The sequence below is a fragment of the Python bivittatus genome, unplaced genomic scaffold (genome assembly GCF_059951505.1).
Source record: "Python bivittatus isolate LINGU-HERP-01145 unplaced genomic scaffold, Pbiv_v1 ctg000840_np1212, whole genome shotgun sequence".
Lineage (NCBI taxonomy): Eukaryota > Metazoa > Chordata > Lepidosauria > Squamata > Pythonidae > Python > Python bivittatus.
The window spans coordinates 31,616,843-31,636,363 of NW_028277113.1; the positions used below are offsets into that span (position 1 = coordinate 31,616,843).

The window sequence follows — 19,521 nt, forward strand, 5'->3', positions numbered from 1 at the left end:
AAGGATGGTCTCCCCCTCCCCTTTAAATGCCTTTTGTATAAGTTGATATTGCGAGCAGATATGAATAAGAAACGACCTATAATTAGGAGATCATAATCCATGCACATTTCTCAGCCACAGTGTGATTTGGTTTCGCCTGCTGTATGAATCCAACTGTTAATAAGCCATAGTTTATGGCTTAGCGTGTAATGAGAACAGCCAATTTGGGTTTAGTTGATAAATTATGATTGAATGGTGGCTTAGCATGTGCTTACCCAGCAACTGACTGAATTGGACAAATAGGCCAGTGACTCTTCACTGCTTCCTGCAGTCCATGCCAAGCTCCGTGAAGGGCTTAAGTAATCCATTTCAAAGCATGAGAGCATAGCTGTAAATGCAATGCTTGCTTTCCTCTTTTTCTCCCACACCCTCCTTGGAGGAAAAAAGCCTTCACCTCCAGTAAGCGGAGCAGGTGCTTATATAGATACAAGCCTGATGGCACCTTTAAGCTGAGCGCAGCAGATGTCCCAGACAGCTGACTGCTTGTAGGTAAAGCCACACCAAGGAACTTCAAATGATACGGTAGAAAAGTTAATAGTGTGTACCAGAAAGCTAACGCTTTGCTTACCTTCTCTGAACAGCAGTGACCTGAATCCCAGGAATAACTGCACTTAAAAATAAGATCACAGCACATGTGAGGTGCGCAAAAAAAATTGTGCTATAGCTCTTGTTAATGATTTTCTGATTTGGGCAAATGGCATCCTTTTCTTTTTCTTTTCTTGGAACAAAATGGCAAAACAGAAGACCTGCTGGGAAGCTTTGCATTATTCTTGGTTTTTTGTGCCTAGCCTACTACATTCCATAAGAAAAGGCAAAGAGTGAGATAGGCAGAAACAACTAGAGACAGGAAGTCCCTCAAATAACCAGGCCCTGTGCCGTGAAGGGCTATATAAGTGACAACCAACATCTTGAATGGCACTTGGGAACCAACTGGTAACCAATGAAGCTCATGCAGCAGTGACGACACATGGACAGCACAAGGAGCTGTTGCATTTTGGACCAGCTGAAGCTTCAAGGGTAGCCCCATGTAGAATGCATTACAATAGTCGAATTGTGAGGTGACTAGGGCACAAGTGACCATCTGAAGAGCCTCTGGTGCAACTGGCAGACAAGATGAACCTGTGTAAAGGCCCTCCTTGTCATAGCTGCTACCTGCTCTTTGATAATTACAGGTTTGGTATTTGTGCCGTACCAAGGCATCTGTATATGTAAAAAAATATAAGCTCAGTAGCAACATTAGAGTTTTTTATATGCCAGAAATGTAAAAATTGCTAAATGTTTAACAAACATGTAACATGCATATCAATACTGTGGAGCCCTAGAAGTAAGGCACTGTTACTTAGCCATAGTCATTTTGAGATTAGTAGCTGGAGTACTGCAACATAATTTAATAATCTATAGCAGTAAATATTATTGGTTTGAAATCAGAGTACGGTTCAGTCATTGGACCTCCTGAACATTACATACAAATCTTTTGTAAGGTTCACGGCTACCCAGAAAACTTGAAATCAACCAGCAGCACAAAATAAAAGACTTCAAGCAGGGACTTCTCTAAGCAGCGTTTTATTTGGCCAAGCAAAAGTCTGGGTGCTCACACCATGCACCAAGAGAGAGCAGGGTGGCACACCCTTGGAGACAAAACCACAGCCTTTTATAGTATTTTTAAAAAGTCAGATCTTAGTACCATTATAATGAAGATGAGTTTTACAGCCAAAGAAACTTTAGCAGAATACATTATTCCCCACCCTTGTTTGCTTACATTAACTTAAAGGAGTTCCAGCTAACCCTTATACCTTGTCAATCCCTGCAGACCCTTCTTGTGTGTCCTCCCTCCTTATCAGGCCTCAGACTTAGTCTCTTTGGGAGGAGTTTTCCCTATTATCTGAGCTAGCTCATCTGTGGTTAGTTGCTTCTTCTTGCAATTTCACTAAATGATGTTAGTACTGAAGCTTGGCTATAGAGAACTCTGCGCATATTCTAAAGCTATGAAGTTAACATTGCCAATTTAGATATTGCCAGTTTAGTTTTTGATCCCTTCACTTTAGTAGTTGTGCATATCTAACTCTGCAACTATATGAACAAATACTTGCCATCTTGGCATATCTTTAATAGTAACAATGTGTTTAATCTCTGACATTACAGTCTTTGATTTCTGTTGTCCTTCTCTTCTTTTACCTTCAAGCTTGTCAAATCTTTTTTCTATCATCCACTCACAACACAAATCCTATGTACATGACTTAGCGTTATTCATCATGTGTTGATCATTGCTTCAAGAGAGCAATCAGCCTTTATGTGATCCAGGATTATTTGATTTGTCCTTCTTACAATCTGGTACTCTTAGTAACTTCTTCAAATCCAGTTTAAAGGCATTGGTCTTTCTCTCTCTCTTTCTCAATGCCCTGCTAGACATTGCCACTGGAAAGATCACTGCTTTAATTATTGTGAATTTTGTTGTTAGAAAGCTGCTATCCTTCATGATCTTGTTTGAATTGCCTTGCTCTTCAAGATTAATCTCCTTTTTTATTTCTCCCACAAATTATTAATCTTTATGTATTTTTAAATCCAAGAAAATAAAACTATGTACTACCATGTCTTCTTCAAAATCAGCTGTAAGTTAACTAAGTATTTATGTTGACATCAGACTTCTTCATATTTAACATTAACCTGGATTTTTCACTTTCCATTTTTGGATTCATAATGATTTTTATTTAATTTTATTAATAAAACAGTATCATCTACATATCACATGTATTAGTGTTTGGACCTCCAGTTTTGTCATATCTTCCAATCATGTAATTTTTATAATATAATTTGCTGTGGACATTAAACCAATTAAAGGACAATATGCACCCTTGTTTTTCTTCTCTGATTCTGAACCATTCTATTTCTCTAAGTTCAGTTCTTACTGCTTCTTGTTCATTGTAAATTCCTCAGAATAATAATCATAGTTCTGACATACACATTAGTCTTAAAATTTTCCATATTCCTATAAAAAAAACCTTGTAGTCATGGTAGCAAACATTTCTTCTTCTTCTTTTCCTTCTCCTTCTCCTCCTCTCTTCCCTTTCCTTCTCTTTCATTACCCATCTTATGTTACTTTTTTGAACTCACATCCCTCTGCCTTTTCTGAAAATTGCTTATACTGTGCTTAGACAGGTAATTCTCTATCGATTTATGGTATTATTCTTTGTAAGTTCTTAAGCAAAACTTTGTACCAGTTAAATTGTTAAATTTGTACAAAACATTCATAACTGATCTGTATACTCATCCTTTGGAGTACAATCATTGTGCAAGTTGCAATAACTTAGTGGAACATTAATGAGAATACAATAAACGTATCAATGTTTTTAGTCAATCTCCTGTGAGAAAAGTACATCTCTCCCTAAGTGAACATTTAAATGGAGTAAGCAAACAGATAATACAAAACCAAAACCTAGAAAACCAAGTAAACAGTTTAACTGCTTCTTATGTGATGAACAGAATATCCACATTACACTAACTTTATTCATATTCTGTGATTTTTTTTAATACAACAGCTAATATATAAAACTGACCAAAGAAAATTACTAATAGATAATAATAGCTCATCACAAAGTTTAATGGTTTCTTTAGTAACTTTTTTGTAGCTTTTCCACATGAATCTGGCTAAGCATTCTACATGAGATAGACTCTTGGAATGATCCATCAAGGCAATTCTTCTACTCTTATCCATCTATTAGCTCTCAATGCTTTTGTTTGGCTGGAATGAATTTTGGCAGGTAGGAATCAGCTTAGTTTACACTGATTTTCCTAAAATGCTATGGGGGAAAATAAATAAAATTTAACCTGAGCATAGTTCAGAAGTAAAAGGGTGTTTCCTTCCCCACCACATCTAAAGAAAATATAATTTCATTAATTTCCTGAACAAATGTTCATTTTTTAAATTATTCACATTGCAAGGCAGGGGGCAAAATTAGAAAGCAGTTGCAACACTATTAATGGATGGGAGAAGATGACAGTGGACAGATGACAGTACATTCCATTCCTTTCTTAATAGTGTCTAGCCATTCTTAAGGAGCTCAAGATGGATATATTTATTCACACTGTTTTTAAACAACAGTAGTTGAGTTCAACTATCACATTAAGCCAAAATTCGAATAAGCCAGAGAGACTGATCCAAAATATGCAAGTAAAAGCTTAATGTAAGTTTTTAGTGGCAGTGGCAGACATTTTGCTAACATAATAGCAACATATTAATCATATGTTCACATACAATAGGAATATACAAGTACAGTCTTATCATGGAACTTTCAAGGATTTATTTGTCAAATTGTATAAAACTTCAAGAATGAAAATTTCACCATCACAAGGATTCAACCATCTGTTAGCATGACCAATAGAATTTATTAAACATTGTATTTACAGTTATTTACATATCAGGGAATAGTAAAATAGACAATATACAATTTAAGATTTTTCGTTGAGAGGCATTTAAAAGCAAAGAAATGGGACATTGAAAAACTCCTTTTGAGACCAGGCTTTAGGAGCTAGTTTTCTAATCTTGTAAAGATTTTAAACAAAATACTCTTTTCAAGGTAAGTCACAAAAATGGCATTATAGCAGCAGAGCAAAAGACAAGTGGCTCTGTGAAGACATAATCCAATAAGCACTGCTACATACTACAATGAAAGGGGATTCATGCAAATTCCTCTGAATGAATGGATGCTGTACAAAGCAGTATATTGGATTGGTAACAAATGTTTCAATCATTTAGGTACCCTGCGTTAGGGAAAAATTTCAACTGAGCTAGCATGCAGTACCACTCAGTATCAAATCTTAGCAGTAATGGTGATGAACAAGCAGCTAAATCAAACACCATGCTTTTAAAAGAAAATTGCCTGTACATTACACATAAGAAACAACAACAATTTTGGTCCAATAAACATTAGACAAAACAATTTTACAATTAAAATATCTATATTTATACAGGGCTGAACATTAAATATAAGAGTATTTACATTTGCACAATATGTATAAAATAAGTTATTTTAAAAAATGAAAACAATATAACATCTTTTTCAAAAAGAAAACTGTACAGTTAACCTATAAATTATGTAAGATGAATAGACTCTCATTCTGCACATTCCCACAAGCTTATAAGTTCTTCCACAGGTTTTTGTTGTTTTTGTAAAACTTTAATAATAAAAACCATTAAAGTGAACTTTAAATAGCAAGAATTTTTGGTGGACTTTTAACAGCTGCCAGCGCTGTTAAATCTTTAGTGAAAGACTGTTGTAGATAGTTTTATTGGGAAGATGCTTTTTAAACTTAGAGGCTAAAATAATACCATTTATTAAATGGTATGCACATGTGCAATACTGAATGAGATCTGGGGAACATTTCAAAAGGAATACATGGAATATTGATAAAGGCAGTATTCCATTTTAGTGCTATAATTTAAACATCCCACAGTCTTGAGCTGTAACAGCAAGAAATGCTAGTTGTCATATAGGTGTCAATTCAAAGTCGTCATTAACATCCACAAGAGGAACATAGAATTCTTGAATTTCATAAATGCTGATCGATTTGTAAGTTGCAGGATCAAGTTCTTGTAGCTTAAGCTGCCATTCCAGTCTCTGAACAGCATTTAAAGCTGCTGCTTCATGTTGCTGCCTCATCAAGAGGCATGTCTATTTCAAAATAAATAGAAGAACCTTCAATTACTTCAAGCAAAGTTCTATATAAACAAGCACATAGTACTTCTATTAACGCAGGAACTGTTAGTTTGGCAATCCACAAGCCAATCAGACTTGTGAAATGATTTGGCCTAGTCCTTATGACCTATTCTGAGAAGGTTTATCTACAGATTTCTTTTAAAAATTTAATCCATAATGGTAACAATAATGTAAGCATTGAATTTAATTTTTAATAATAATATCTTGTGTTTTAATTAATTAAAAAAACCAGAAGCAACAATCTATCCTCTAAAAGAATAGCACTCTTTGGCTTCAATTCTACATGCACTTACAGATGCTCTTTTAGCGATCACAATTGGGACTGCCAACTTGGTTGCTAAGCGAAGCGGTTGCTAAGTGAGAAATCACGTAACGATGACTGTGCTTTCTGGGTTGAAACTGATGAGAGTAATAAGTTCCACACCTTTGGCTTTTGTTTGCCTTCTAACCACTTCCTCATCCTTTGGAATGCTCATCCTGGCGCTGGATAATTAACAAATGTTTGTATTTACATACATTGGAGAGGAAGGGATTAGAAGAGAGTAAGGCCACTATTGGGAATGCACATCAAAAGCAATGCACTGGTGCTGGCAGTTGTGAGTGTGCTTGGAAAACAGATGGTATATTCCCCATTGTGTGCCTGCTTACTCTCTTGTAATCCCTTCATTTCCAATCTCTCTGCTTTGCAAGGGGGGGCAGAGGAGAGACTGCCTTTTCTGGGTGGGCGAGGGGAGAAGAGGGGCTGTGTTTGGCATGTGGAAGGGGGAGGAGGGCAGGGAAGTGCTGGAGTGACGGGCATTGACAGAAGCAGGGGAGAGAGAGGCACGCGGGTGTTTCCTCTCTTGCTTTGCAGACCCAGGTGGGGCAGTGCATTTACGCAGGAGGGGATCAATGAGGGGAGAAGGGGGGGATTGCAGTCATGCATACTGTGGGGGAAGGCATCCCTAGCCCAATATGGACACTGGAAGGTGAGGAGGGAGAAGTGGTAAAGGATGGGGCTTTGCCAAGGGCCCTGTTGGATGCAGCCCTAAGTGGAGTAGAGTGGCGAGGTGGCTTCCCTTGTCTGCTGCTCCTATCAGGGCCCTTACTCCTATTTGGCCACAGAGGAGACTGGGATTCTGCCTCGGAAAGATACCCATCACCTCCTGCACATCTCTTCCTGGCTGGCCCTGAATCTGAAGGCATCCAAAGGGGCACCTTCCTGGCCGTTTGACATTCCAAGTTGCATGCAGCTGGAGTTTCTTCCCTGGCGTGCTTGCAGAGAGAAGGCACCCACAGGCCCTTCCTGCAATGTGCACAACTGGAAGCCCCCCCCTTCTCCCTTCATCGATCCCTTCCTTTCCAACCACACTGCCCCGCCAGGGTCTGCAAAGCAAGAGAGAGGAAACACCCATGCGCCTCTCTCTCCCCCACCCCCATCAATGCCCAAGTCGCTCTGGCACTTCCCTATCCTCCTCCCTTTTCCACATGCCAACCTCAGCCCCTCTTCTTCCCCCCTGGAAAAGAAGGGCCCTGCCAAGCAATTTCTATAGGCAATCTCTCCTCTGCCACCCCCCACCCCCACATAGTAGAGAGATTGGAGATGAAGAGTTTAGAAGAGAGTAAGCAGGCACACAATGTGTAATACACTGGCTGTTTGCTGAGTATGCTTGCAGCTGCTGGTGCCAGCACAATGCTTTTGATGTGTATTCCCCATTGTGTGCCTGCTTACTCTTTTCTAATCCCTTCTTTTCCAATCTCTCCACTCCACAAGGGGGAAAAAAAAGAAAAACAACAGGTCAGACACAGGACAATGCGTACTGACTATAATGGTGGTCATGCGACTGAGGGATGCTGCGAAGGTCATAAATGGTCGTAAAGTTATTTTTTCAGCACCGTCATAACTTTGAACGGTCCTTGAATGAGTGGTCGGTAAGCGAGGACTACCTGTTCTAAATTCAATGGGTTTTACTTTGGATTGTACTGTGTATGAATCAATCCTCCATATTTTCCGTTCTATAAAGTTGAGGACTCCTGTCTTGTTTCCTTTTCAAAAAATGCAGAAATATGTTTTCACCATTTTTTCAAAAATAGCATTTACATATACAAGTTACTATATACCATAGTTAAAATACTAGTGATATGATTCCAAAGGACAGAAATGGAAGTCTTTATGTGTGCCCTATAGGATTTATCTTTGTTTTTTCTTCCTCTCTGAACTACACTGGAAACATACCACCTCAAAATTGGACATTGTGAACTCAGATAGCTTCTAAGACACTAGCTCAGAATTGCATTCCAAGGTCTAAACAGGACAATCCACAGATAGAACATTTTGACTATGAAATGTTTTGCGCATCTCTAAACTGCAAATATAACTATAGGGCTGCTGTATCTGGAGGTTGAGTCATGGCAACTGGACTTCTTTTCTTTTGGTTTGAAGAAGCTGGTTGGACAAGCAGCGAAACGTATCAAACCAAAAGAAAAGTCCAGTTGCCATGACTCAACCTTCAGATAATTCCACCTGGATGCCTGAGAATCTTCATCAACATATAGGGCTGCTGTAGATTCACTGCTTACAATTTGCTCAACTTGGAGATTCATTTTAGCTATTATAGCTAATAACATTAAAAACGTTTCCCCCTGTTTTTCTGCTGCACCTTTTGCACACTAGCTTGTCTTATTCATAAGCTAAAATTTTATATTGTTTCATTCAAATAGGGTTCTGTTTAAAATAGGAGGAAAATGTGCTGCTTAACTCCTACTGAAACAAATGTTGAATGTATTTGCATTTGTGTTGGTTGTGTACTTGGAAAGGTGCATTAAGAATATCTGAGCCAGAATTCTGCTGTACTCTAAACTGTACAATGATCAGCATTGGCTTGCTCATTCAGTCAATAATGGGAGAAATTTCTGACCACACAGTTCTTCAAGTACTGCACTGAACTCAGAAATAATGGATAGAGAAGCTTCCTACATGCAAGGAAACTCTGGAACCTGCTCCTTCCGACTCAGTATCATCTAGAACAATTACTTGATTAGAAAGTGTAGAACAGAGAATTTTGGATACCAATGCTGTTCCATCAGCTATACTGCTATTTCTTTCAGATTTTAAATCTAAGAGCAAAGACAGTTTTTTAAAAATAGTTTATAGGCATTTTGGGAGTTGTTTTACTAGAAGAACAAGATAAAATGCTATTCTCACTTGAATTTGTTATGACACAAAAGAGTTGGATGGAGTGGGCAGCATGTCTGATGAGTTACTAGAACTTTTTACTGGAAAAATATTTTGGGAGGAGTTAAATGAAGATACATACCTTTAATTTGTCAAATTTATCATCCACATCCTGTAACCATGACATAAATTGCCTTGCATTAAATCGGTCTCTAACTGATGTTTTACTGTCATCAGTCTGTAAATTAAACATATTAAAAATTACAGCTGTTAATTATAGGCTAATAACCATTCATCCCCATGCTATACACAGTCTTTGATGAAAATATATATTTAAAACTAATGAAAACTACGGTTTGTCTCTAAAGGTGCTATTTTGCTTAGGTAAAGACTTTTTTCAATTTAGTGGAAGAGTTAAAAGAAAAAAGGGTATTTGCCAGCCAATCCAGAGAAACTCTTCTTTGCACAATCTTTCTCAATACAGGTAGTCCTCACTTAACAACCACAATTGGGACTAGCAACTCTGTCACTAAGTGATGCAGTCATTAAGCGAAACATCACGACTGCGCTGGAGTTATGACATCAGTTCTGCTGCAGTCGTTAAATGAATCACGCACAGCCATTAAGTGAGACATCACATGACCACGACTTGCGATTTTACTGCTGGCTTCTCCGTTGACTTTGCTTGTCAGAAGCCAGCTGTGAAGCTTGCAAATGGTGATCACATGACTGTGGGACATTGTGATGGTCATGAATATGTGCTGGTTGCAAAGTGCCTGAATGGTGATTGTATGACTGCAGGGACGCTGCGACAGCCTTAAGTTCGAGGACCAGTCATAAAGTTATTTTTTCAGCACCATTTAGTAACTGAATGGTTGCTAAACAGGATAGTCATTAACCAAAGACTATCTGTATCTTTTTACAGCCCGCTAGTGTATATCCTACAGTGTGTGGTCTTCTTCATTTGCTATGTCTTTGATAATATAGTTCTAATTCGGCAATAGAGCTGCACTGTAAGCTCCATTAATGCTCTTATGACAGTTCATAAAACATCTCTAAATTTTTTTTACTGCCTGTAGCCACTTGGCTTCAAGACATATACAAGTGTATAAAAATTTTACATTAGTATCACAACTTCTTTTTTTGTGAGTTGAATTAATTTATATAAAGAATTTTATGTATTTGGAAAATTTATAACACAAAATATTTTAACATAATTGCAATGCTCACCATTTTATACCAATAAATAAAAAACCAATTTTTATTACCATTTTCTGGGAGAATCAACAGCAATCATGATAAAATTTAGACATTATTCTGGATATATCTGGTCGTCATTTGTAAGATAAATATAAAATGGAGAAAATCTTTAGGATATATACACAAGAACTTAAGGAAAGGTATGCCTGATCAGCCAGAAGGTCTATAAATGGATTAAGGGGCCAGATGAATTTTTGTGATTAATTACAAGAATACTCCCTGTGGGTTGTTTAAAATTTTACAAAAAATATATATGAAGATTTTGGAACTAACTGTAATAAATCTTCCTGTGGGAAAGTGTTATTGATTAGGGGAAAAAAGCATGATAAGAGGAGACTTTGAAGGTTAACTAGAGGGAACCAGAGAGAACTAAAGATTATAATTAATACAGAATGGAGCAATATTATTTGACTGTGGAAGAATTCAAGGATATTTGGGAACAATGCACTCAGAAATTACTCTTAAGAATGTCTGCTATTATAAAAATGGATTCAAAAGAAGTTATGGAAGAGGAGCAGATTTTACTGGATAAAACAGAGAGTGAGGCTGATTTGAATGTGGATAGGAAAATGGATTTTAAAATGTCAGTCTACAAGAATGACATGGAAAACGATGTTACACTGGATTTACAAATGAAACTGGGTGAAATTAAAGGGGACATACAAATAATAAATCAGAAGAGTGACTTAGATAGCTTTCTTATGTTGGATTTACAAAAGAGACATGTTAAAGTTGTGAAGGAGTTTCTGAGAAGAGACAAAGAGAAAATAATAAGAAAACTTGTGGGACACTATTTGAAGTAATTAAAGATCAAGGTTCTTAAAAGTAAATGGAAGGAATACAAAGTGGGTTTAATCTGATCAAGAATAAAATATATATGTTGTTGTTTTTGGTAGCTCTTAATGGACTTTTTTTTACTAGAACCGAATGACGAGATTTTAAAGATATAAGATGGGGAAGAAGGTTTTTTTTTTTGCTGTATTCCTAGAGAAAGTGATAAGTTACTGTGTTAAAGTAAAGGAATATAAAATTGATTTATTTGATTAAGGTTAAAATATATACGTTATTATTTCTGGTAACTCTTAATGGACTTTTGCTGATTAGGACTGAATGACAAGGCTTTATGATTTTTTGCTGAAATATAAGAGAAGGTGATAAGTTACTTAAGTTGTTTGTACTGGCCTTGATGGAGGGGGAAGTCATTTCTTTATATATCTTTTTTCTTTTTTTCCCCCCTTTTCTCTGCACTTTGTATTTTTTCTTTTTTACTTTTTATATTCTTATTTTAGTTTTTTATCTTTGTATTTGTAAACTTCAATAAAAATATTATAAAATAAATAAATAAATAATAAAGAGTCACTATAACTGGGTCCTTCTGCATCAGGTACAGTTGCAATTGGCACACCAGCTGAAGCTGCCAAAGTCCCCTCTAACCATGGCCTCCACCTGCTGTTCTACCAGGAACTCCAAATCACAAATCCTTTGTTTCACAGGTATTGCCTGCCTATCCAGAGACAATACTAGTGTCAACAGAGGATCCCAATGTATACATAACAGCAACTTGGTCTTGAGTTCACCTTTAGTATGTTCTCTTCTATCCAGACATTTGCAGCCCACAAGCACCAGGATAGAATGTCAGTAGTATTTCTCTTACAGCCCAGGGCGACAATGTAAAGTTTGGTACCATCAGTATATTCACGATAATGTACCCCAAACTGTTGGCTATCTCCACTCAGTGGTTTCATATAAATATTAAAAACAGGTATTATACTTGCAAGATGACTGCCAGCCCCACTAGGTAGACTAGACCAAGAAATCAACTGCGCCAGAAGGCTAAAACTACTTTTACTGAGATTGTCTATAATAAAATCTTGCAAGTCTGATTGTGCAGTATTTCCTTCCCCGTCTTACACTTCAGAGAATTAGGGAGGTGTCTATCTGAGCCACTTATCTGCCTGTTGTGGACTTAAGATATATTTTATCCCTCATTGCTTTGATAACAGAGCTCATGTATCTCCATCAAGGTAATCTTCCTTAGTCTCTACAATACTGAAGAGCAAAATAGATAAGGTGCAACTTTGTGGGACCTCACAGGTTTAGATAATGGAAAATTGTTCTCTAATACCACCTTCTGAACATGGCCCAACAAGACTGAAATACTGTAAAAGAGAAGCCCCAAGACCTATATCCACCAAGTAGTTTTTAAAGTTTAAATAATGTCTGGATGTGAATATGGGGAGTGTATACAGATCTCCTATTTCCTCCTAATCATTTTTCCTAATTTCTGCTTTATCTGCATATGTGAGTACTCAGACTTCTTTTGACTGACTAGGAAACTGCAAGAATAGACTTCCAAAGTCACAAAAGTGTATTTACTGTAGAAAAGCTAATGAACCATTATGAAAGAATTCCAATACTGGCTGTGTATCAAATCAAGCCCTATTGATAATGAAATCAAGGTTCAATTTATTGCTGTCATCTGCTGGCATGGGGTGAAGTATCATCAGTGTGTGAATGATACCAGTTGTAATTCTCAACTCTATGGCAAACAGGAGGTGTGGTGGAGGTCTTATCCTGGTGCTTGGAGGCTCTGGATAGGGATGAACAAGTTTAGGCTTAATTCTAGGAGGCTGCAATGGCTGTGGGTTTAGAAGCATTTTGATATTAGGGATATTCATTGCCCAGGTTCATAACCTGAAGGTCCTTTTGGAGTCACTGCTTGAAGAGCAGATGGCAGTTACAGCTAGAAAAACCTACTGCTTGAAGAGCAGATGGCAGTTACAGCTAGAAAAACCTACACATATCTTCATCTAGTGCACTAATTACAATCTTTTATGGATTGGGAGGCTATGCTAATACTCATTCGTGCCTTGATCAACTCTCATTTGGATTACTGCAATGTGTTCTACATGGGGCTGCCCTTGAAGACCATCCAGAAACTTCAACTGGTCCAAATGGAACAGCTTGTGTAATGATGGGGACTTCTGTGTTTTCCCATGAACACCTCTAATGAGAGAGATGCAGTAGTTACCAATTTCCTTCCAGGTGCAGTTTGAGGTGTTGATTGTCACCTTTAAAACCTTACATGGCTTAGAACTTGAATATGAGACTACCTTATCTCAGTGGCTTCTGCCTACCCAACAAGATTGGGAAGGGTGGACTCTTTCCAGATCCCTTTTCTTATGGAATGTCATCTTCAAGGACCACTAGAAGAAACCTTCTCAGTCACTGGCACCCTTCTTTGGATCAACATTCCTTCTGAAATTAGGTTGGCTCCCACCTTATTGTTGTTTCAGAAAGCCATTAAAACTTGGTTCTTCTAGAGAGCCCTGGAACAGATTGGTGATGAGGGGGACCCTCTGCTGTGGATGTTATGGTTATTCCTTAGGCTGCTGTTGCTTTGTTTCTCTTGTGTTTATGATGATTTTTATTTTAATGTTGTATTTGTTGCTGCTGTTGTTGTAAGGTGCTTTGAGTTTTGTTGCACTGAGTGGCATATAAATTGTAGTAAATAAATAATAAATAAGGTAATGAATTGGCATGAAATTACTAATTTTAAATAACAAGCACTCCATAATGTTTTTCAGGAGGTTTCAGTGCATGCCTGGTTTGGATTCAGAAGTTAAGCAGGGTCAGGACTGGAAATAAAAAAAACCAAACAACTTGGAAGAACATAATGGCAAACAATTTTTCTACTGTTTCCAATTAACTGCATGGATATGTCCATATATTCACTATGGGTCAACATCATATTGAGGGCATTTTTACTTTTTACCACACTGCTTCAAACAACTTTCTTCTACCTGTGTATCCAGAGGCACATTATATACTTCAGCATCCAGCAGTACTGTACACGCACTGAAGGGCAAAGTCTGATTTGCTAAAGTTCTTGCTGCTCGATAATGGACTCGTAGTACTTCTTGCTCATTGGAAACAATAAGCTTTTCCTAATTAAATTAAAAGACATATAATTTAGCAAAATCATGTAATCATAATTTTTTTAAAAAAAATTCAAAGACATATCTTGTCACTCTGAAAAAGCAACCTTTCCATATTCTTATGAAGGAATCTTGTTAGAAATATAAGACAGAACTTTAGGAAGGAAGAATGCATTGTACTTTAAATTTCCCTTGAAAAAAATGGAAATGTTCAGTTCTGAATTAACCAACTTAATAACTATAATTTCTTACTTATAATTTTCACTTAAAAATGAAAACCTCTTAAAAGTGATGATCAGTCTTTATAGACAATTGAAGAAATGCTAAATAAAGCTAAATAAGAAGCTAATCAATAGATTTTATTACATTCTTACCCTTTCAATACTGTGTTGTAAACGGAGTTTCATTCTTACAACTTCTTGCTGTCTAAAGAGTTCCTTAAGTGGATCAGATAGTGATGGTGGTGGTGTGATCTGTGAAAGAAATATCACTTTGATATAAAACTGTAGGCACAGAGGCATATGCAAAAGATATATTCAACTGGAGGGAAAAATTACAGTATTTAGTAGTGGCTAAATTCTGTACTATTTGTACAAAAATGGAATACTGAAAGTGGGTAGTTTGTCTTGTATTCTCTTGAAATGTTTAAAGTAGAGTCTTCTAAGGATATGGACTGTTAACTCTATGCATTCTTGGTCTACATAATTTAAAATCTCTCTGTCTGCCAATCCAGTTTGGGAGCTAAGATTTGACTGGTTAGTTCTGGCGGCACTGAACAAATGGTACTTATGTCTGGTCCCAAAAGTTACGGCCACTGCAGTGGCCCCATGGCCATGAGATCAAAATTTGGGCACTTGGCAGCTCACTCACACTTATGACCACAGGGCCGCTTCAACTTCCCCCACCCACCTATCTTCCGCCCATCTCTGCCCTTTTAGCCACCCTGCACAGCAGCACTCCTCGGTGGTGGTGGTGCTGGGGCTGAAGAAGAGAGCCAGGGCCTTCAGCAGTCTCAGCCGCTGCCCCTGGGCCTCCACTTAGCTCCAGCGCCACTGCCAAGGAGTGCCGCCTCAAGCCCCGTGGTGCGGCCAGCCACCCCAGCGCCACAGCACAAAGCCCCAGCTGCTCCTGCTGCCCTGCTCCTTTCCTAACAACCAATGGGATTTGGTTAATGACAGCAATAGGGAATGCTGGGAATGCCATCACTAAGCAATGCAGTTACATAGAAATTCCAGTCCCAATTATCGTCATAACTCAAGGACTACCTGTATTCCTAAATATGTGTATAGGTGTTTTAATACAGCAGATTAGAAATTCATCCCTTGATCTATTAAGGTCTGTTGGGGAATTCCTACTCTACTAAAAATGTTATTCACTCTTCAGATATCTTTTTAGCAGTGGTTATCCTCAGGGGAATGGCTTCAGCAGCCCTGAGACTTTCCTTCCACATTCCCATGCTCAAAATTTTCTTTTTCTCTTTGGAACTATCCTTATAGAGCTTTTCAGTTCTAAACCACTCTTTTCCTAACTTTTCCTGGAACTAGGACCTAAGGCGTGGCTAGGCATAAGGTTTGGTCCTAGTAAAAATGATCGTTCACACAAGATTATTCTAAACATTTTACACTGCAATCTTGCATCACCATTAGGTTCCCTCAAGAGTGTCATCAAGTATATACAATATTTACACCAAAAAAAAATCACCATCAATTTAAAACGCCTTCACCAAAAAACAGTAAATAGAAAAAAAATGTAAACCCAGACAAAAAGCCTATGCAATGTCCAGTTTTCTCATTTTGTCAGCCTAAGGTTGACAGCTCTAGCTGAAACCAATTCTGGAAATTTTCCCTCCCTAATAAATGTGTGCATATATCTCACTTGTATGTGCACAGACATAATTTCCAGTCACTCAAAAAAAAAGTCAGGGCCAGGTCAAGGATTATGTATTTACATAAAAATACAAGTACCATAACAAAGAAGTATTAAATGCAATAAATATTTATTAAAATTAATTGCTTGTAAAATAAGGTAACTCATTTATAAAACCAATCCCGTATTTACATATTCCAACCATTCTGTTTCATACACAAATCATTGTTACACAGAGAAACACATATGTACTCATACGCATTCCCCATTCTTTTTTTCTGAAAGCAAGAAAGAATGAAAAGGAACAGAATAAAGGCTGGATGAAAAGAATAGGTAGGAAAGAAAGAAAAGAGAAAGGGGAGAACAAAACCAAATGGAGATGAAAGACAAGGGGAAGAGGTAACTGAATAGGGAGAGAAAGCAAACCCTTATTTAGATACATATTATAAAAGGGGTCAAAATTCCTTTGGTCAAACACTCCCAAGCAACTGCTAATCTTTAGGCTAATCTGCAAAGGCAACCAACTTTTCAGCAGTGAGGTTTGCTATTATTTGCTCCTCCTGCTTCTTCCCTTGTTTTCTCCAACTTCTTACCAGGCTATGTCCTCAGTTCATAGGTAATTATTTGGTGTGTGTGTGTGGGGGAGTTGTCTACCTATCAGTTAATATAGGATAAATAAGAAGAATTTTCACCAAACTACCACATTAATTTAATACATGATAACTAAGCTAATTTGCATTCCCATTTCTCTGAGAAGATGCTGATGAGTAATTTTCACTATGTTTAGGAATTTGTATGATAAAAAAAAAAACGGAGGAATGTACACACATAGGGTTTGTGTTTGAATGTAATGTATGCATTACTGAACCACAGTTTAATACTAACAAGTGTTTTGAACTCATATATTTATTCCCCTATTTCTGGGTAGCTATGAAAAGTTTAGAAGCTTTGAATTCTGTTTGAGCCTAACTGCAGCTTAGATACTACTCTAAAGTGAACTTACTCTTAACTACTGTATATATTTCCTAAAATCAACAATGGGATATATAAAATTGGCTTCTTTAGTAAACCAGAGTTATAATCAACAATAATGTATGGTTTAAGTACAACAGTAAAATGTTAATAATGCAAACTTCCACCTCTTGCTCATAGCTATCAAAGCTCAATAACTGGCTGAAACTAAGTTGGTGAACTTATCTGAATGGGACAGCAGGAATGCAGTTAATGAAAATAAGCATCACTGGACACTACGAGAGCTAGATATGTAGGACAATTGAAGTCTTCTCTTCAAAAAGGGCACTGCAAGAGAGTGCAAAATGTTTGAGATATGACTCTGTATAAATTCTGAAATATCATTTCTTCTTGCTCACAGACTGTTAGCTATCCCTTTTAGCTATCATATCCTGGAATACAGTATGGTTTATAGCCATTTTCCTCCTCTCTGATTGTAGCAACATTAAAGGAAAAATGGTGTGTGAGGTTTTTTAAAAACTTAGATCTATTTAAAAATTTGTATTTTCATGTATTTTCTACCTCAAAATAGTGTGAAATTGTAATACTGACTTTTGGCAACAGTTGGAGATGTCCTAATTTAAAAAATGGGGTTTGGAGGCCACATGTCTTTTTTGTAATACTAAATATTGACTTAGCATTACATGAGAATGAAATAAATATCAGCGCAATCTGTGCCAAAGAACAAAGACTATCACCTGATATTCTTCAGTTTCTCCCTTCTTCCATATTTCTATTAACATTACATTTTTTTTTACTTACAATATCTGTATGTACTCATTCCCAAAGGCTCTGAGCAGCTAACATTCAGAAGTAAACTGCCAATAAAAAGCAGCTAACTATCATAGATAAAAACTCACGAATAAAAATAAACCCACTGAAAAAATACCAATCTAAATAGCATCATGTGGAATAAAAAATAATTAAAGCCTCCACCAATAGACTCCTATATTCAAGTATCTTAATTTCTCTCCTTAAACCCAAGGGGGAGGAGGTAGATAGGATTTCCGTAGGGAGGGAATTCCAAAGCATAGGAACAGCAATTGAATATGCCCTTTTCCTAGGTCCTATCAATCAGTATTGCTGGATAGATGGGACCTGGAAGGGAGCTGATCTTTTTTGATCTGATCAGACAGGCAGATGAATATAAGTATGGTGACCATGTTTTCCTGGAAAAAATAAAGGACAAACCTGAAAAAGGGGCAAATCTGAAAGAGGTTCATAAGGATAAAAGCTTTTTGTTCATAACTTTGCTTTACAAAGGAGAATTCAAGAGCAAAATCAAGAAAAACTTTACAAAAACACATATTCTAATAAAAATATTTAAAATCAAACAATAAATGTAAATTTATTTAAAAAGACAATTCAATTTCCATATTTTCACATGAATGTGAAAGACTGTGCGCTATGTGGTACTATTTGTATGGTAAAAGTTAAATGTGGTACTATTTGTACAGTACAAGTACTATTTGTACAGTAAAAGGCCAAAATGAAAGACAAAAATGAGTTTTTGAAAAATAAATAAATCCAAAGGACAGCTTACTGAGATAAAGAACTTTCTTTTATAATAAAGGACATATAGTCACTGTAACTATAAGAGAAGGCAGTCCCTCACATAACCCAGTCCAGACCCATGTAGGGGTTTAAAGTTGACAACTAGCACCTTGAATTGCACCCAGAAGCCAACTGGAAACCAGGGCAGCTCCTGAAACAGCAGGGTAACCCAGGTATAATGAGAAACACCCATCATTGCCCAGGCTGCCACATTTTGTACCAGGCATAGCTTCCAAATGCTTTCTAAGGGCAGCCCCACATAGAGCATGTTACACTAATATGGCTAGAACTGGTACACAAGATGTAACTGTGCATAAACCCTTCTAGTGACAGTTGCAACTTGCTCCCTGAGCAGGAACTGTCAGTCCAGGAGCATCCCCATGTTGCAGAGCACCTCTGAGCAGAAGAATACAACTCTATTCAGAACTAGATGCTACCCTGGAATCATTTAGCCAATGACCCAAAGTCATCCTGTCTTGGAAAGGTTCAGTCTGAGTCTGTTCCTCCCCATCCAGACTCTGACATCCTCCAGGTACTTGGTCATGATTTCTCCTGTATCACCTGTCTGATGAGGGGCCAAGATATATAATTGGGTATAATTAGCATACTGATGATACCTGATCCCATGCTGATAGGTGAGCCCTCCCAGCAGTTAGAGGCTAAAGAGAAATGGGGAGAGTAGAGAACCCTGAGGCATTCCACAGAGCAGAGTTCTGGAGAGATTGCTTATCCCCCCTCCCCCATACACACCTGGAACTGACTCCTTAAGAAAGAGAACTACAAAAGAGCAACTCCAGAAGGATACTATAATCAATGGTTTGAAAGCTGCTAGGAAGTCAAGGAAGACCAAGAAGGTTGCACTTCCCTAGACCAGGTCTATTTTCTACCAAATGATATAACTGCTTTTAAAAATTCTTTATTCACATTTCAGTTATAAGTTGCTATTTATTACTATAATAAAGGTCTTAATAAATTATTGATATTC

At 37.3% G+C, this 19,521-nt stretch overlaps 1 protein-coding gene across 7 annotated transcripts in view; it reads right to left on the bottom strand.

The window, feature by feature from the left end:
- Positions 1 to 4,400: 4,400 nt before the first annotated feature.
- Positions 4,401 to 19,521, bottom strand: part of ANKRD12 (ankyrin repeat domain 12) — a 94,870-nt gene continuing 79,749 nt past the window's right edge. For 5 of the 7 annotated variants that reach the window (XM_088130601.1, XM_088130597.1, XM_088130600.1 and 2 more), the window contains 4 exons: positions 14,480 to 14,578; positions 13,971 to 14,114; positions 9,050 to 9,145; positions 4,401 to 5,708 (listed from right to left, as the gene is read on the bottom strand). In XM_088130601.1, the coding sequence (XP_087986727.1) occupies positions 5,523 to 5,708; positions 9,050 to 9,145; positions 13,971 to 14,114; positions 14,480 to 14,578 (525 nt within the window). In that variant the 3' untranslated portion in view covers positions 4,401 to 5,522. The other 2 variants (XM_088130602.1, XM_088130603.1) reach the window with 2 other exon arrangements.